Source organism: Chionomys nivalis, chromosome 9 (genome assembly GCF_950005125.1).
Source record: "Chionomys nivalis chromosome 9, mChiNiv1.1, whole genome shotgun sequence".
Taxonomy (NCBI): Eukaryota; Metazoa; Chordata; class Mammalia; order Rodentia; family Cricetidae; genus Chionomys; species Chionomys nivalis.
In genome coordinates, this window is record NC_080094.1 from 83,595,404 (window position 1) to 83,611,319 (window position 15,916).

A 15,916-nucleotide genomic window follows, 5' to 3' on the forward strand; every position below is an offset into this window, starting at 1 on the left:
CAACATGAGGATGCGTTATCTCCTCCTGCCCTCAGCCCCAAATGCTAAAATATGCTATCATATTTGGTTTATGTGGTGTTGGGGATTAAAGCTAGAACCTCATGCATGCTAAGCAAGTACACTACCCACTGATCTGTTTTTCCAGACTTTAACTATCTTGTTCAAGGCCTCATCTTCAAATATAGTCACAGTAGAAAATTTTCCTATGCTCCCAAATCCACCTACTGAAATTGAACCCCTCTTATGGGGGTTTATACAGAGGCCTTTGGGAGATGATGATCAGTTCCTTCTAATAAAAGTGACGGAGCCAAGTATGGTGGTACATGCCCTTAGTTCCAGCAGTCCAGAGCCGGAGGCAGGAGGAGCTTTGTGAATCTGAATCTACACAATGACTTCCAGACCAGCCAGAACTACATAATGAAACTCTGTGTCTCTCTGCAGCTTTGGAGCCTGTCCTGGAACTCACTCTAGAACAGACTGGCCTCGAACTCACAATGATCTGTCTGCCTCTGACTCTGAGTGCTGGGATTAAAAGTGTGTCACACCACCTGGCTCCAATTCGTGTAGTAACTGAACTGCTAAGAAGGTGGGTGGCTGGGGGTCTCACATGGAGTATAGAGTGAGGCTTGTATCTGGGGAAGCCCACGTGAGGAGAAACGGTCAGAATCGTGGCACCAGGTACAAACAGTTTATTTTTCTATAAAGAACAAAGTAGAAAGAGGCAGAGGAGGGGAGCAAGGAGGGGAGCAAGGACCAGAGAAGCAGCAGGCAGACCCCAGGCCTTAAATTGGTAATGGAGGTCCTGGTAGCTATTCTAGGATTTCACCAGGGCTTCCAGCTTGATGGTAGAGAAAGGGCCAAGGGAAGTGGTGTAAAAACCCAAGACGGCCACTGAAGTCACACGAAACCTGGCTTCATGGAGGAGCGGCGACAGTTGGGGCAACTCCGAGTGCCATTGGTCTGCAGGCACCTGCAGAGGCAGAGGGCTCTGTCCACTCACCCAGACCGGACCGTCTCCAGTCTCTGGCTTCTGTTCAGTGGCAGATAAGGCTCTCCGGGCCTCCTGCTCACCTCCTGTCCTTCCAGGCTAGGGCAAAGTTTGCATCTGCTGCCACCGAGGCAAGGGGTCCTGGAAGGGGCCTCTCTGATCTCCCCTTGGGATGATATTAAGCACAGCCCCTTCATGAGGCTGGAGGGAAGTCAGTGAGTGGGCCCGGGAAGGCACCCAGTGGTTTGCCTTTGATACCGCCAGTGTGATCTTGGGGTCGTGCCCACCCAGCAAAGGCCTCACCTGAGATGGAAGATGTGGGAGCACGGCAGGGCCTGCAGCCGACTGTTCTTCTCCCCGATGGACTCGCCACACAGGCCACAGTAGAGCTCGGTCTCTTCCACACACTCATGGAAGCTCACGACGTGCGCCCGGAGCTCCCGCTGTAGCCCTTTGCTGCGGTAGATGACTTCACTCAGGCAGTGCAGCTTGAGTTGGCTCAGCTAAGACGGTGGGAATAGATTCTGTGAGACTAGACAGAGGGCAGGGCTAGGGAGGTGCTACTCCTGTCACAACCCTGCCTTGCTGTGGGACCTGGGAGAAAGACCCTGCCCACCCCGAGCCTTGGATTCCCTTTGGACAGAAAGTGAGTGAGAACAGAGATGAGAATGTGGGACCCATGTTTTTGTTTTGAAATAGGGTTTCACTATATAGTCGTGGCTAGCCTTGAACTCCTGATCCTTCTGCCTCCACCTCCCAAGTGCTGGAACAGGGGTGCCCCATCATGCCATGTTTCTGAAGGACTTTATTGACCAAACCTGCTGCTGTGTTGCCTCAACAATAACTCATTTGCTTCCAATTGTTACTGAGTATTCACTTCTGCTCAGTGTGATACCCGGATAAATGTGAGTGGCTGTGGTCCAGTCCAAAGCAAATAAACGTCAACATCTTAGCTGGGCTGTGCATCAGAGCCAAAAGAGATGCATGCTTTCTAGAAGACAGGAAAACACTAAGCTTTCTCCAAGGCTTTAAGGTCTGAATCCGATGAGGACAACTGAGGAAGCTATATATACTAAGGATTTCAGTATTAAGACACAGCAGCTGGTAGCTGGGGGCCTTGGGCCTCATCTATAGCATGAGATCGCTCCCAGGGAAGGCTGCAGCCAATACCTATAAGGCTACACAGCACCTGATAACAAGTACCCAGCTCCTAAGGAGCAGAGGATGTTGTCAGGGTTGGTAATGTGGGTGTTCACATATTTTTGCTTGCACATATGTATGTGTGCCATAGGCATGCCCTTGTCCATGTGCCCGTGGAACTGAAATTACAGGTGTGCTGAGCCATCTCCAGCCTGCTGGGGTTTTTAATGAAGTTAAGAGGCTTCTAGGGATTCAGTGCTTCTCCAAGCTATGAAATGCCTGCCCAGCCCCAGAAATATTCTCTGGGAGGAAGCTGGAGATCCAGGGGTTCCGGATGGCTGCAAGTGCCATCAGAAGGTCCGAGGAGCTCAGAGCTCTAGCAGGGTCTCACGTATCCCAAGCTGGTTTCCAACTCTAGCCTTGAACTCCGATTATCCTGTCTCCTCCACCGAGGGGTGAGGTTCTTGATCCCAGACCCAGGAGACAGAATCATGTCTGACCTTATTTCCAACCTCTTCAGCCAGGTCCTGGGCTTTCTCAATGGCATCTAAAGCCTGGAAGGTGAGCAGAGGCCAGAGCTGTAGGCAGTCTGCCTGCCTTGACTCATTGCAAAGAAAAGGAAAGTGGGCTTGGGGAGGGAAATGGATGGAGCCATCGTCCAGTGGGAAGGTAGGAAGGACTGTGTGAGCAAATTACCTTAGTTTATGCATACATAATGGGCAGAATAATGGGCTCATGGGATGCTCTGAGACAGTGGAAGGGAATTTAAGAATCTCAGCTTCAAATGCCAGCTTTGGCCTTTTATAAGCTGTGGGTCCCTAGGCTAAGACACGGGCCTTCTTTGAGTGTAAACACTGGGAATACTTGGACTTCATGGGGACAGAGTGAGGCAGATGTTAAATAAAGGGCACAAGTCCAGTACCATACCCCCGGTATTGCCTACGTAGCCCCAAACTGGGAGCACCAGGGAGAGTTTTAGCTACAGGAAAGGGCCTGGCCTCACCTTGTCCAACACCTTCCTGGCCATCCAGCACTTGGCCACACCCAGCAGCACATGTACCTGTCCCAGGCGATTTCCAATCTCAGTCATGATGCTCATAGCGGAGTCGTACCTGGGGAAGGCTGTCTGCAAAGCCAGACAGAGTTGGAATTAAGGTGATCCAGGCCCACGGTCCCCCATCTCATCCTGGTGATCTCACCTCCAGGTCCCCACGGCTCCGGTGGATGTCGGCAAAGCAGAGCAGGCAGAGTGCTTGCAGTGGTCGGTCGCCATGCTGCAGAGCAATTTTCATGGACTCCTGCAAGGGAGGCTGGGCACTCAGGCAAGCTCCCATACCCAGGAGCCCCTCAGAAGGGACAGCTAGGGTCATGACATCCTCAGATGAAGTTGGTGAGGCCTCTTTCACTGTACCACAAAGATCACAGTAATCTTTGGCTGATGAAACAGACTCAGAGAGAAGTACCTTTATTGGGACCAGAGGAAGAAGTAATGGAATTCGAGTCTGAGTGGGGGAACTTCAAGACTGTCCTTCTCTTTTTCTATCTCTTTTGTTTTTCTTTTATTTTCTTTTTTTAATATTTATTTATTTATTATGTATACAATATTCTTTCTATGTGTCTGCCTTCAGGCCAGAAGAGGGCACCAGACCTCATTACAGATAGTTGTGAGCCACCATGTGGTTGCCGGAAATTGAACTTAGGACCTTTGGAAGAGCAGGCAATGCTCTTAACAGCTGAGCCATCTCTCCAGCCCTTGTTTTTCTTTTTTTAAATGATAGAGTCTCATGTAGCCCAGTCAGGCCTTGAACTTCTGATCCTTCTCCACCTTCAGAGTGCTGGGACTAGATTAGAGGCATGCACTAGCAAGCTGGGTTTTATGTAGGACTACAGATTGAACCCAGGGCTTTGTTGTTGTTTTTGTTTTTGTTGTTGGGTTTTCTTTTTTTAAAACATTATTTATTTTAAAAGATTTATTCATTTTATGTATAAGTGTTCTATCTGCATATACACTTTTATGCTAAAAGAGGGCATGAGATTCCATTATAGATGGTTGTGAGCCACCATGTGGTTGCTGGGAATTGAACTCAGGACCTCTGGAAGAGCAGCCAGTGCTCTTACCTGATGAGTCATCTCTTCAGTCCCTTGTTTTGGTTTTTCAAGACATAGTTTCTCTGTGTGTATTTCTGGCTGTTCTGGAACTTGCTGGTGTCAAACTCCCTGAAATCCACCTGCCTCTGCCTCCCAAGTGCTGGGATAAAGGCGTGCGCCACCACCGCCTGGCTGAAGCAGGGCTTTGTGCGTATCAGGCAAGCACTCTACCAACTGAGCTACATCCCAGCCCTTATACTTACTTTACTTTTCAAAGTGGTCCACAGAGGTTGCTGGGACAGGGAATCTCTTTGCCCTGAGGTGGACTGGAAGGGATAAGGTTTAGGACAGAGTTTGTGATAGAAACATTCTCTTCGTGGCTAATGGCAAGCCTTGTTGTAGGGCAGGGGGTGGGGGAGTAGGATTGTGTGGGCTGTTCTGGAAAATAGGGGCCCAGTGTCCTGAGCCTGAGATCCACTCCCACTCCCACCAACCTGAGTTCTTCCAGCTTCCCCACCTCACAACACTCCATGGCGCTGCCCAGGTGGCCTAGCAGGCGGTAGGCCACAGCCATGTGGTACTGACTCATGGCCCGATACTTGAGGCTCCACCCTTTGCCATAGTCGCTGACAAGCTCTGCAGCCTTGCAGGGAAAGAACAGGGCTTTCTCATAGTCCTGTAGGGACACAGAACAGGAGGGGGACACAGTGAGTGGTAGGCAGGCCACCAGACCTGGGTTCTCGGACAGCCACCCCCAGCTGTCTTTCTGTTTTTGTTTTTTTCTTTTTTTTTTTTTGGTTTTTCGAGACAGGGTTTCTCTGTGGTTTTGGAGCCTGTCCTGGAACTAGCTCTTGTAGACCAGGCTGGTCTCGAACTCATAGAGATCCGCCTGCCTCTGCCTCCCAAGTGCTGGGATTAAAGGCGTGCGCCACCACCGCCCGGCTGTTTTTGTTTTTTTCTATGTTGTTCAGGCTAGTAGAAACTTACAGTCCTCCCGACTATGCCTCCTGAGAACTGGGATCACAGACATGGACCGCCGTGGTCACAGCTAGCTCATTCATTCATTTTTGGCCTCCAGTGGAAAGCTTGATTCAGGCAGAATGGGAAGCCAGTGGACAGGTATGGCCTCTTGGGTTTGCTGCTGTATGCCAAGAGCTTAAAACAGTTCTTAGACTTAGCTGATGCACAATCAATATTTGTTCACTGAATGAAAAAGCAAAAACACAGCTGGCTTTCCTGCTCATCCAGCCCCAGATGGGCTTCTGGGCTGCAGAGCCACACAGGAGGAGTTTACCGGAGCTCCCAGGAGCAGCTCCCTAAAGGCAGGGACGGTTTCATCAGCATCAGCACAGGTGTGGCATACCCATGGAATCCTTCTCAAATGCATCTTCCTCAAACCCACAAGAGCACTCCTGATAGAGAGCAGGAGCTCAGGAGTGCCCGTGTCTACTCTTAGCTTTGGAGCCTGTCCTGGAACTCAATCTGTAGACAGAGAAGTGTGTGCCTCTGCCTCCTGAGTGCTGGGATAGTCACACCTTTTGCCCTATATCTTGGTTCCCTTTCTGTGCCCCTCCCTGTTTCAAATGCAGCCAGGAGAACCACTGGGCCTGGGCCTGTCTGAACCCATGTAAACAACCTGAACCATGTCCCTCGTGGCATGGGGGCAGCAAACCCACATCACCCTTCAGTCATCCTCAGTCTGGCTGTGGATGATTGAGGGGTCCCTGGTTCCCTTGGCCTGACCAGTGCCGTCTCTGACTGGGAGTCTCAGGTAGACATCACAGTATCAGGGCAGTCTGTCTCTCTCCTTCTGGATATTGGGGTCACCTACTTAGTCCTGACAGAGTTAGGGACCTACCTCTCCTCGTTCCTCTACTGTTAGAGTAGAGGGACAGCTTTACCAACCTCACCAAACCCCACCAAACACAATACCCAGACTCCATACCCACTCTCCCCACAGCCTCAGGGGACATAAGCTTCTTATTTCTGACCTCTAAGAAAGAACCTTCTGTGCCCCGCTTTCCCCCCCTTTAATACCTCCATACTTGAGGTTAAAAGAACAACAAAACAATGAACTACCACTTGGTTCAGGATCCTCATCTCAGCCGTGGTCCCTCTGCATCCCATGACACCCAATGCCTACACTCCTTTGCACCATCCCCTTCGACACCTCCCTGTCCTGGACCTCAAGAATGCTTTCTTTTCCACATCTCTCAATCTCCAGTCACAGAATACCTTTGCCTTACTTGGATGAGCTGGAATGTTTCCACCAGCTTCCCTGCACTGTCCTACCCAGGAGTTCCAGGATGCGCTTCCTCTGTTTGGCCAGGCTCAGCCTCTGACTTATTCTGTCTTCCTTTTCACCACTGCTACATCTCCTACCACACCTGGGCTTCTCTCCGGACACTGCCCCTTCCTGCGTGCCCTCTCTTCAGGGAGCACTGGCAGAGGATGCCACACTTACCCTTCAGCCATGCTCACATTTTGACATTTCAAACTGACTCCTTACGGTATGTATAATTATGTCTCTTTTTGATCATTTGCTTCTGCTGGTTTCTGCCACACACCATATTTAATTCCAAATTCTAGAGCGTACTTCTTTAGCCACTTCTACCCTCCACCTGCTCTCTCCATCCATCCCCCCTCCCTTACTCAGTAAGTGAGTGTCCTGTCTCCTGGAGCCTGCTACACCCTCCAGGGCCCCACCTCTGGGCCTCTGTGACCTTGTCCCTTTGTCTAACAGCTTCTCCACAGCCTCCTGGGCTTCTGTCATGCCTCTCAGCTCCAGCTTGGAGTTTAGGAACTTTGTCTAGTTGAGTCCTTTGCAACCCTTCCTCTCTTCCTCCGCGGGCTCGGGCTGTATTGGAGTCTTGCTCTGTTGCAAACAGCTTGGCCTCAGTGCATTTCCATGGCCTAGGTTACCACACTCGGTTTTCCATGGTGGCAGCGCCTGCCACTGCACAAATGATCTGAAAATCTTTTTTGTTTGCTTTGTTTGGTTTTTTCGAGATGGGTTTCTCTGTAGCATTGATGCCTGTCCTGGAACTAGCTCTTGTTCCAGGCTCTGAAAATCTTTTATATCTCACCTTGCTCTCTCTATTCCTTTCTAACTACACCTGTTCAGGGTATCTCTTACACATGGATGTTTATCATCAAAGTGAATTCCCCCACCTTTAACCAACAGCCCATCCTAACAGGGTCGGGAAATTGCTCTATAGCAGGCTGTCAAAGGCCAGTTCAGGACCCTATGACCCTCTTATCCATCTCTCCTTCACTGGGGCTTACCCCATGCCTGTTTTCTCTATTTTTGATTGATAATTCCTTTTATGAAAAACAAAAACCATAAAAACAGGGTTCATGATAAGATTTAACAAACATTTTTTGAGCCGGGCAGGGGTGGCACATGTCTTTAATCCCAGCACTCGGGAGGAAGAGGCAGGCAGATCTTTGTGAGCTCAAGGCCAGCCTGGTCTAGAAAAGCTAGTTCCAGGACATGCTCCAGAGCTACAGAGATACCCTGTCTCGAAAAACCATAAATAAATAAATAAATAAATAAATAATTTTTTTTTTTTGGCTTACTGTGGTATTAAAGGGGCACCTCCATGTATTCATACGAGAATGCACCTCATGCTGGCAGCCGACCTTTATGAAATGAGTCACTGAGGTGTATTAGCTTTAAAAATACATGATGGGATCATCAAGACAACTGAGACTTAGCACTGTGAAGCAGGACTGAAGTTCCTAAAGACAGCCTAGCAGAGGTTACTGGGGAAAGCTTTAGAAAGTTCTGAGGGTCTAAGAAAGTGGTTTAAGGTAATGAAAAATGTTTCTTCCTCCCTCTATGCTATTGTTATATTAAGATTTCAAAGGTTTGGGCTGGAGAGATGGCTTAGTGGTTAAGAGCATTGACTGTTCTTTCAGAGGACCTGAGTTCAATTCCCAGCAACCGCATGGTGGCTCACAACCATCTGTAATGAGATCTGGTGCCCTCTTCTGGCCTGCAGGCATACATGGAGGCAGAATGTTGTATACATAATAAAAAAAATAAATATTAAAATAAAAGATTTCAAAGGTCTAGGAAAACTGTACTGAACAGTTCAGCCAGATCACGTGTGCTGTGGGGCTGGAAGCCTGCTCACCATCAGGTTGCCAAAAGAAGATACCTGTCCTTATAGCGCCTAAGTCAACTTCTCAGACACCTGTCCGCTATGCCTGCTTTCCTGTAGAGTGTATAATGCATACTCAGGAAGATATTCCACCTTTTACATACTAATTAATGACCTATGGTACCCCAGATGGGAGATAAGGTCATTTGAAACTTTACTATGGCATTTACCACAGCTGCCCAATCAGGCACAAACGAAATACAGAGGGCACTCCACCCCCACAAAAAAGGCCAGGCGGTGGTGCTCCATACCTTTAGTCCCAGCACTCAGGAGGCAGAGGCAGGTGGACCTTGAGGTCAGCCTTGTCTACAAAGCGAGTTCCAGGACAGTCAGGGCTAAACAGTGAAATCCTGTCTCAAAAAGCAACCAAACCAGAGGACACATATCCCACTCTCTCAAACCCTAGGTATAGACATGGTAGAAGCAGCCCAAAGCCTCCCTTACACCTGACATCACCCCTTTTAGACAACGCTCTCCCACCTCCGTCACTCCATCTCGTTTCGGACCTTAACCTCTGCATATCAGCTACTGAATGATGCTTTGCCTGACTGCTTTGGAGAACGTGTGTCCCTCTTGAGTCAAACTGACAACCATTTGTGGCCTTGCCCATTGTTTTATTATTAGTCTATTTTTTTTTTTTTTTTTTTTTTTTTTGGTTTTTCGAGACAGGGTTTCTCTGTAGCTTTGGTGCCTGTCCCAGAACTAGCTCTTGTAGACCAGGCTGGCCTCGAACTCCCAGAGATCTGCCTGCCTCTGCCTCCCGCGTGCTGGGATTAAAGGCGTGCGCCACCACCGCCCAGCTTATTATTAGTCTATTGACTGTCCCACTCGACACTCTGATTGCTCTAAAGCCACCCCTTATCTCTCCCACGTCTTTTCACGTATGCTCCTTAGGAACATACTTTGTGGGCACACTGGATTCTATAGACTGCAATAATTCCTTAACCCTTAGTTCTAACACCTAGCCCTTATGCCTCGATTCTCTGCAGCACTCAAGTTTACAGCACTGCCTACTGCTCAGGTGGTCTGGGACTTACTTGTTCCCTGGTATTCCTTTTCCCAAAACTAGCAGTGGTACCTAGTGAAGAACTCTTGCCAATACCTACCACTGCTCTGGGTACAACCATGGGTGTCACCATGGGAGCAGTGGGGTGGACCACTTCCCCAGCTATTCACTATCAGTTTTCCTCTTAGTTCATCCAGGATCCCCAGTGGGTGACTCAGACCATCTTCACCCTCCAGGGCCAAATGGACTCACTGGCCAGTGACCAGTAGACCAGAGTGCTACAGAATCAGTGAGGGTTAGACTTAGGAACAGCAGAGAGGGGTGGCCTTTGTCTTCTGCTGAAACGACAAGCTGTGACAGCTACAGATGGCTCTCCAAAAATGTAACAAACAACTCGATGCCTCTGGCCAGTGACTCACTGACTGTCCGATGTGGAGTGGGAGTCTACCCTTCTGTGGTAGTTTGAGGAGGTGTGGCTTTGCTGAAGTGGGTGTAATCTTGTTGAAGGAAGTGTGTCATTGTAGGGGCGGTCTTTGAGGTTTCCTATGCTCAAGATACTGCCCAGTGTCTTGGTCGACTTCTTGTTGCCTGAAAGATGTAGGGCTCTCAGCTACTTCTCCAGCACATCTGCCTGCAGGGCGTCATGCCCCCCTCCATGAAGATAATGGACTGAGCCTCTGAAACTGTAGGCAAGCCACCCCAATTAAATGTTTTCTTTATAAGAGTTGCTGTGGTCATGTTGACTTCCCAGCAAGAGAAACACCTTCTCACCCCCGTTCTCCTGCTCTTCTCAGTCCTGCTGGTTACACCCAGCCTTAAAAACTTCTTGACTAGATTTCTTCAACAGGTTCAAAAGATCTCTAACCAGACTGTTAATCAGTTGCTATTGCAGGATTACTGGTCCCTAGCTAGAGGAAGAGGTCAGTGACTCCCAATTATACCCTGACAGTGTTTACAAAAAGTACTTCGATGCCCCAATTCAAAACAAAGTAGTTTAATGATAACATCGCCTCCTTTCCAGTAACCTGATTGTTTATCAATAATAAACCAAAAAGAGGGTGGGGAGAGATGTAAGCCTCTTGAGGCATACAAGTGGCAAGGCTCCTCCCGAGGACATCCAACTGCCAGGTTCAACCCACAGAACACTCTTAACTGCCCTAACAACTGGACCCTGTTCCCACCCTACTGAGTAAAAAACTCAATCTCTGGACATGAAATCCCACCAACCCCTACCCTGAAAAGCTTCACCCTGAAAAGTTCCACCCTCCCCAAGAAACTCTATATAAACCCTGCCTTCCGTTCAGTTCCCTGCTGATCCTCACCTGAGCAAAAGCGGTCACCCTCCTGTCTTATCCCCGCCCAATAAGTGAAGTTTGTTGTGCAGCGTGACTTCGTGGTATTCCTTGGCTCCCAAGTGCCAGGATACCTTAGCATACTTCATACAGAACTATTTCAGGGTCACAGAGAGATGTTGGCTGGGCAGGAGAGATGGCTCAGTGGTTTAGAAGACTTGCTGCTTTTGTAAAGGACTGGCTCCCACAACCATCTGTAATTCCAGTTCCAGGGAATTTGATATCCTCTCTGGCCTCCTGGGGCACCAGACACACATATAGTGAACATACATGCAGGAAAACACTCTTACAGAGGAAATAAACTAAGTTTAAAAAATATAATAAAAGAAAAATAAAAATAGTGAGATGCCATCAATTTTCTCTCTCTCTGCCTTCCTCCATCCCTGCCTCCCACAGAACTCACGGACCCCAAGAGATCTCCAAACTCATCGTCAGTTAAGAATGACCTTCAAAGGTCTGGAGAGACAGACAGCTCATTGGTTAAGAGCATTGGCCACTCTTACAGAGGATCTGGGTCCAATTCCCAGCACTTACATGGCAGCTCATAACTGTCTGTAACTCCCGGGGATCTGACACCCTCACACCAATGCACATAAAATAAAATTAAAGGCTGCATGGTGGTGGCGCACACAGAGGTAGGCGGATCTGTGAGTGCGAGGCCAGCCTGGTCTGCTTCCTCAGTGCTGGGCTCAGCGGTGTGCTACTACACTCAGCGGTGTGCTATACACTCAGTGTATGCAGTGCTGGGGAATCGAACTTTGTGAGCACTGAGACATCCCCAGTCTGATGCCAACACTTTTCTAATATGACAGTAAATGTGTAAACCAAAGCTAGTAACATATGAATACATCTGAGTGGTGGGTATATGGGAATTCATTGTATTGTTATATTTTCTTAATTTATTTTCCTTTTGGGAGGGACAAAGTATCATGTGCCAGGAGTTAAGATTCCACCAAAGCCTGGGGCCAGAGAGATGGGCCAGTTAAGAGCAGAGGACCTGGTTTTGATTTCCAGCACCCATACGGCAGCTCACAACCATCTGTAGCTCCAGTTACAGGGGATCCAATGCTATCTTCTGGTGTCACACTTTGTACTCAGACACACACGTAGGCAAAACACCCAGACATATAAAACAAAAATCAATCTTAAAAAAAAAAAAATCCCCCACAGCTGGGTGTTGCGCTGGGAGACACTCACCCCTTCCCACTAAAATCCTGGTGATTAGAAGTGTTCACACCCACCTTTCTGCATAATTTCCCACTTCCTCACACAACTCTGGCACTCTGTGGCTCCCTTTCTTTGGGTGGAGCTTGGCCTGATGCTCATTCCTGAGATTTCTGCATGGCTCAACCCTCTCTACCGCCATCAGCCATGGTGACTTTCTGACCACTCTCTTAACAATGGCAGCACACCCCACATCCGAGCACACCCATCCGAGCACACCCATCCGAGCACACCCACGTCCTAGCACACCCCACATCCGAGCACACCCCACATCCTAGCACACCCATCCGAGCACACCCACGTCCTAGCACACCCATCCGAGCACACCCACGTCCTAGCACACCCACGTCCTAGCACACCCACGTCCCAGCACACCCACGTCCCAGCACACCCACGTCCCAGCACACCCACATCCCAGCACACCCACATCCTAGCACACACACGTCCTAGCACACCCACGTCCTAGCACACCCACGTCCCAGCACACCCACGTCCTAGCACACCCATCCGAGCACACCCACGTCCTAGCACACCCACATTCTAGCACACCCACGTCCTAGCACACCCACATCTTAGCACACCCACGTCCCAGCACACCCCACATCCTAGCACACCCCACGTCCTGGAATTGCCCGCCTTTCTTCACATGATGCACAACCGCCTTCCTGATTGGGTCAACTGCCCTTCTCATCCAGATAGATTGGGGCTTTGTAAGAGACCCTGCATTGTCTGTGTTGTTATAAACACACATTTCAATAGTTCCTGGGATGTAGTGGATCCTCAGTAAATGTTTTTTCTTTTGTTTATTTTGAGACAGGGTTTCTCTGCTTAGCCCTGGTTGTCCTGGAACTCAGAGATCCACCTACCTTTGCCTCCCAAGTGCTGGGATTAATGGTGTGCACCACCAGTGCCTGGCTCGGTAAATATTTCTTAAAGTATTTATTTGACAGAAGTGTATTGCATGTGCCTGGGTGTATGTACGTACAACAGGTGTATGCAGCAGTCTGCAGAGGTCAGGAGAGGCATGGAACTGCAGTTAATGGCAGTTGTGAGCCACCATGTCAGTGCTGGGAACCGAACCTGGATCCTCTGCAAGAGCAGCAAGTGCTGATTCATCTCTCCAATCCCCTTCATTAAATATTAGATAAATCTTTTAAAAAATATTAGCATGTTTTTAAAAGATGTATTTACTTTTACATTATGTTCACTGGTGCTTTGCCTGCATGTGTATCTGTGTGAGGGTGCCAGATTCCCTGGAACTGGAGTTACAGACAATTGAGAGCCACCATGTGGGTGATGGGAACTGAACCCAAGTCCTCTGAAAGAGAAGCCAGTGCTCTTAACCATGGATCCATCTCTTCAGCCCTAGATAAATAAATCTTTACGTCCCTTCCGTGGGTCCTGCTCTTCCTCATTTATAGCTAGACCCCTTAGGGCTCAGGGAAGAGGGGGACTTGCTCAAGTCCACACAGAAAGCATAGCCCAGCCGGGCAGTGGTGGCACATGCCTTTAATCCCAGCACTCGGGAGGCAGAGGCAGGCGGATCTCTGTGAGTTCGGGGCCAGCCTGGTCTACAAAGGGAGTTCCAGGACAGGCTCCAAAGCTACAGAGAAACCCTGTCTCACAAAAAAACCAAAAAAAGAAAGAAAGAGAGAGAGAGAGAGAGAGAGAGAGAGAGAGAGAGAGAGAGAGAGAGAAAGAAAGAAAGAAAGAAAGAAAGAAAGAAAGAAAGAAAGAAAGAAAGAAAGCATAGCCCAAGGTTGTTCTCACACAGGTCACCCGAGAGACATCTGAATGGCTCCACCTTCCCTGGTGTTCACCACACTCTATCTAAAAGGAGGGCTGAGGGTAGTAGCCAGCAAGGTGAGTAGTTCCTATGAGGCTCTAAGGGCTTGTGCTGGACTTGGAGCAGGCAGGTGAAGCCTCTACAAACCATGCCAGTGAATTTGTGGACCTGTATGTGCAGCAGAAATGTTCTCTGAGCAACCACATCACTGGTGTCAAAGACCACTTGTCCATCCAGATGAATACACGGCTGGCGAGACCACAGGCAGGTTAACAGCCACCTTATGCCATCTGCAGGACCATTTGTAGGATGGGCAAGTCAGATGGTTCTATTCTCTGATTGGCTAAGGCTGATGGTACTGTCTCACAAAAACTTACGCTCAAAGGAAAACAGGTAATAGTTACCATAAACTGTGAGAACCCCCCCCAAAGGCTCTTAGAGAGCCACAGACCCCCATTGTGCCCCCCCCCCAAGGCCCAGACCCACCTTGACCTGGGCGTAGAAGCTGCCCAGGCTGCAGCAGACGCGGCACTCCAGCATGGTGTCATCATTGTTGTGGGCATAGCGCAGGGCCTTCTCAAAACTCTCTAGGGCCTTCTGGAAGAGGCTGAGGCCCAGGAAAGCATTGCCCATGCTCAGGCTGACCTGGCCCCCAAGCTGGGCACCAGCCCTGGTGCCAGACAGGCCAAGGCAGGTCTTGCAGTAGGAGATGGTTTTGTGGTACTCACACAGTTTCTCATTGCTGCGTGCCAGGTTCAGGTAGCTTTCAAGCAGGAAGTCGGCATCCTCAAGCTCCCGTGCAGTGTCAATCTGGACCACAGCAAACTGACCCCGGGTAGTAGGCAGACAACACTTAGCCAAGGCCCAGCCTGTACCACCTCCGACCTAGCCTGACCTCACAGCCAGAGCAGTAGACCCCAAAGCTCCAACTCAGAGCTCCCATCACCTCAGATCCTCCTTCCAGGCTAGAGCCGCAGCGCAGACCTGTAGAAACCACCCTTTCACCCCCAGTCTCGGATGTGGAGTCTACCGCTGACCAGCCAGCAAGTACCCGACTAGAATCTTGGTTTGGAGGTCTGGTCTTGAGATCCCTGGACTCAGAGGCTTAGATACTAGAGCAGAAGGCTTCAGGCCTGAATCTTAAGATACCCAGCTAAGCCTCGGGGCCTTCCATGAATTCTGAAAATTATTAGCCTGTGAGATAGAGGATTCTCAGGAAGTTACAAGAAGCCTGGGAGTTAGGAGCCACCTAGCCCTGTTCCCAGCCCTTTCCCAGCACCCAGATCCTCCCACGGCACCCTGTGAGGGTACTTCTACCTTCAGCATCTCTTTGTAGCGGCCCATCTCTGAGTGAGCTGTGACCAGGCATCCTAGCACCCGGAAGCGGCCCACAAGGTCGGAGCCCTTCTCCAGCACCTTCATCCACACCTGCAGCGCCTTCTCTGTCTGGTTGGACTGGTATAGCTGTAGTCCTTTTTCGATCTGTTGCTTTGTCTGGTCCTGCCCCATCTTCCCACAGCCTGGCCACTCAGGGAAAGACCGTGGTTGGTTAGCTGCTTCTAGACCCTCATGGTGCTGGATCCAAAGTATCGGCTGCCCACTGCCCACTGGGAGGGAAAAGCAACCAGGAGCTGAGTAGGGCCTAGATGGATAGGGCGCCACCCTAGGAACCGTCTGCAGCTGTCCCTGCCAGTTGGGACCATGTGGTTTCTGAGGAATGTCAGCTGCAAGGTCACGAGGGTTTATGCCGCACCCACCCAAAGCTGAAAAGTGGCTCCTCCACAAACACAGGCATTCTGCCACCTGGGAACCTGTCTGGGTGCCCCCACTGACACTTCTGACACGGGCCTCGATGACCCTGGCAGGTTAGGCTTTCAGAAGCCTTGCCAAAGGCTATCTGCCGGGGTGTGGGCAAGCCTCAGGGCAAGGGTTCTGACAACAGGAGAGAAAACAGGCAGGACGCTGGGCACAGAGGCTTCAGAGAGATGGGGTGAGTGCCCAGCCTGCTTATTCTGCTTTCCTCTCCCCTCTGCTTTCCCTTTTCTTTCTCATTTGTTTTTAAGACAGGATTTCTCTGTGTAGCTCTGGCTGTCCTGGAACTCAGAGAGATCCACCTGCCTCTGCCTCCTGAGTGCTAGGAGTAAAGATGAGTACCACAACCACCCA

At 49.8% G+C, this 15,916-nt stretch overlaps 1 protein-coding gene across 1 annotated transcript; it reads right to left on the reverse strand.

Moving 5' to 3' along the window:
- Window positions 1-681: 681 nt before the first annotated feature.
- On the reverse strand, window positions 682-15,418 carry Rapsn (receptor associated protein of the synapse). Its single transcript, XM_057781308.1, has 8 exons — window positions 15,068-15,418; window positions 14,237-14,575; window positions 4,734-4,892; window positions 3,328-3,426; window positions 3,132-3,254; window positions 2,629-2,682; window positions 1,292-1,491; window positions 682-970 (listed from the first exon to the last, which is right to left on the reverse strand). The coding sequence occupies exons 1-8, from the start codon at window positions 15,257-15,259 to the stop codon at window positions 898-900; spliced, it is 1,239 nt and encodes a 412-aa protein (XP_057637291.1). The 5' UTR covers window positions 15,260-15,418; the 3' UTR covers window positions 682-897.
- Between the last annotated feature and the right edge of the window lie 498 nt (window positions 15,419-15,916).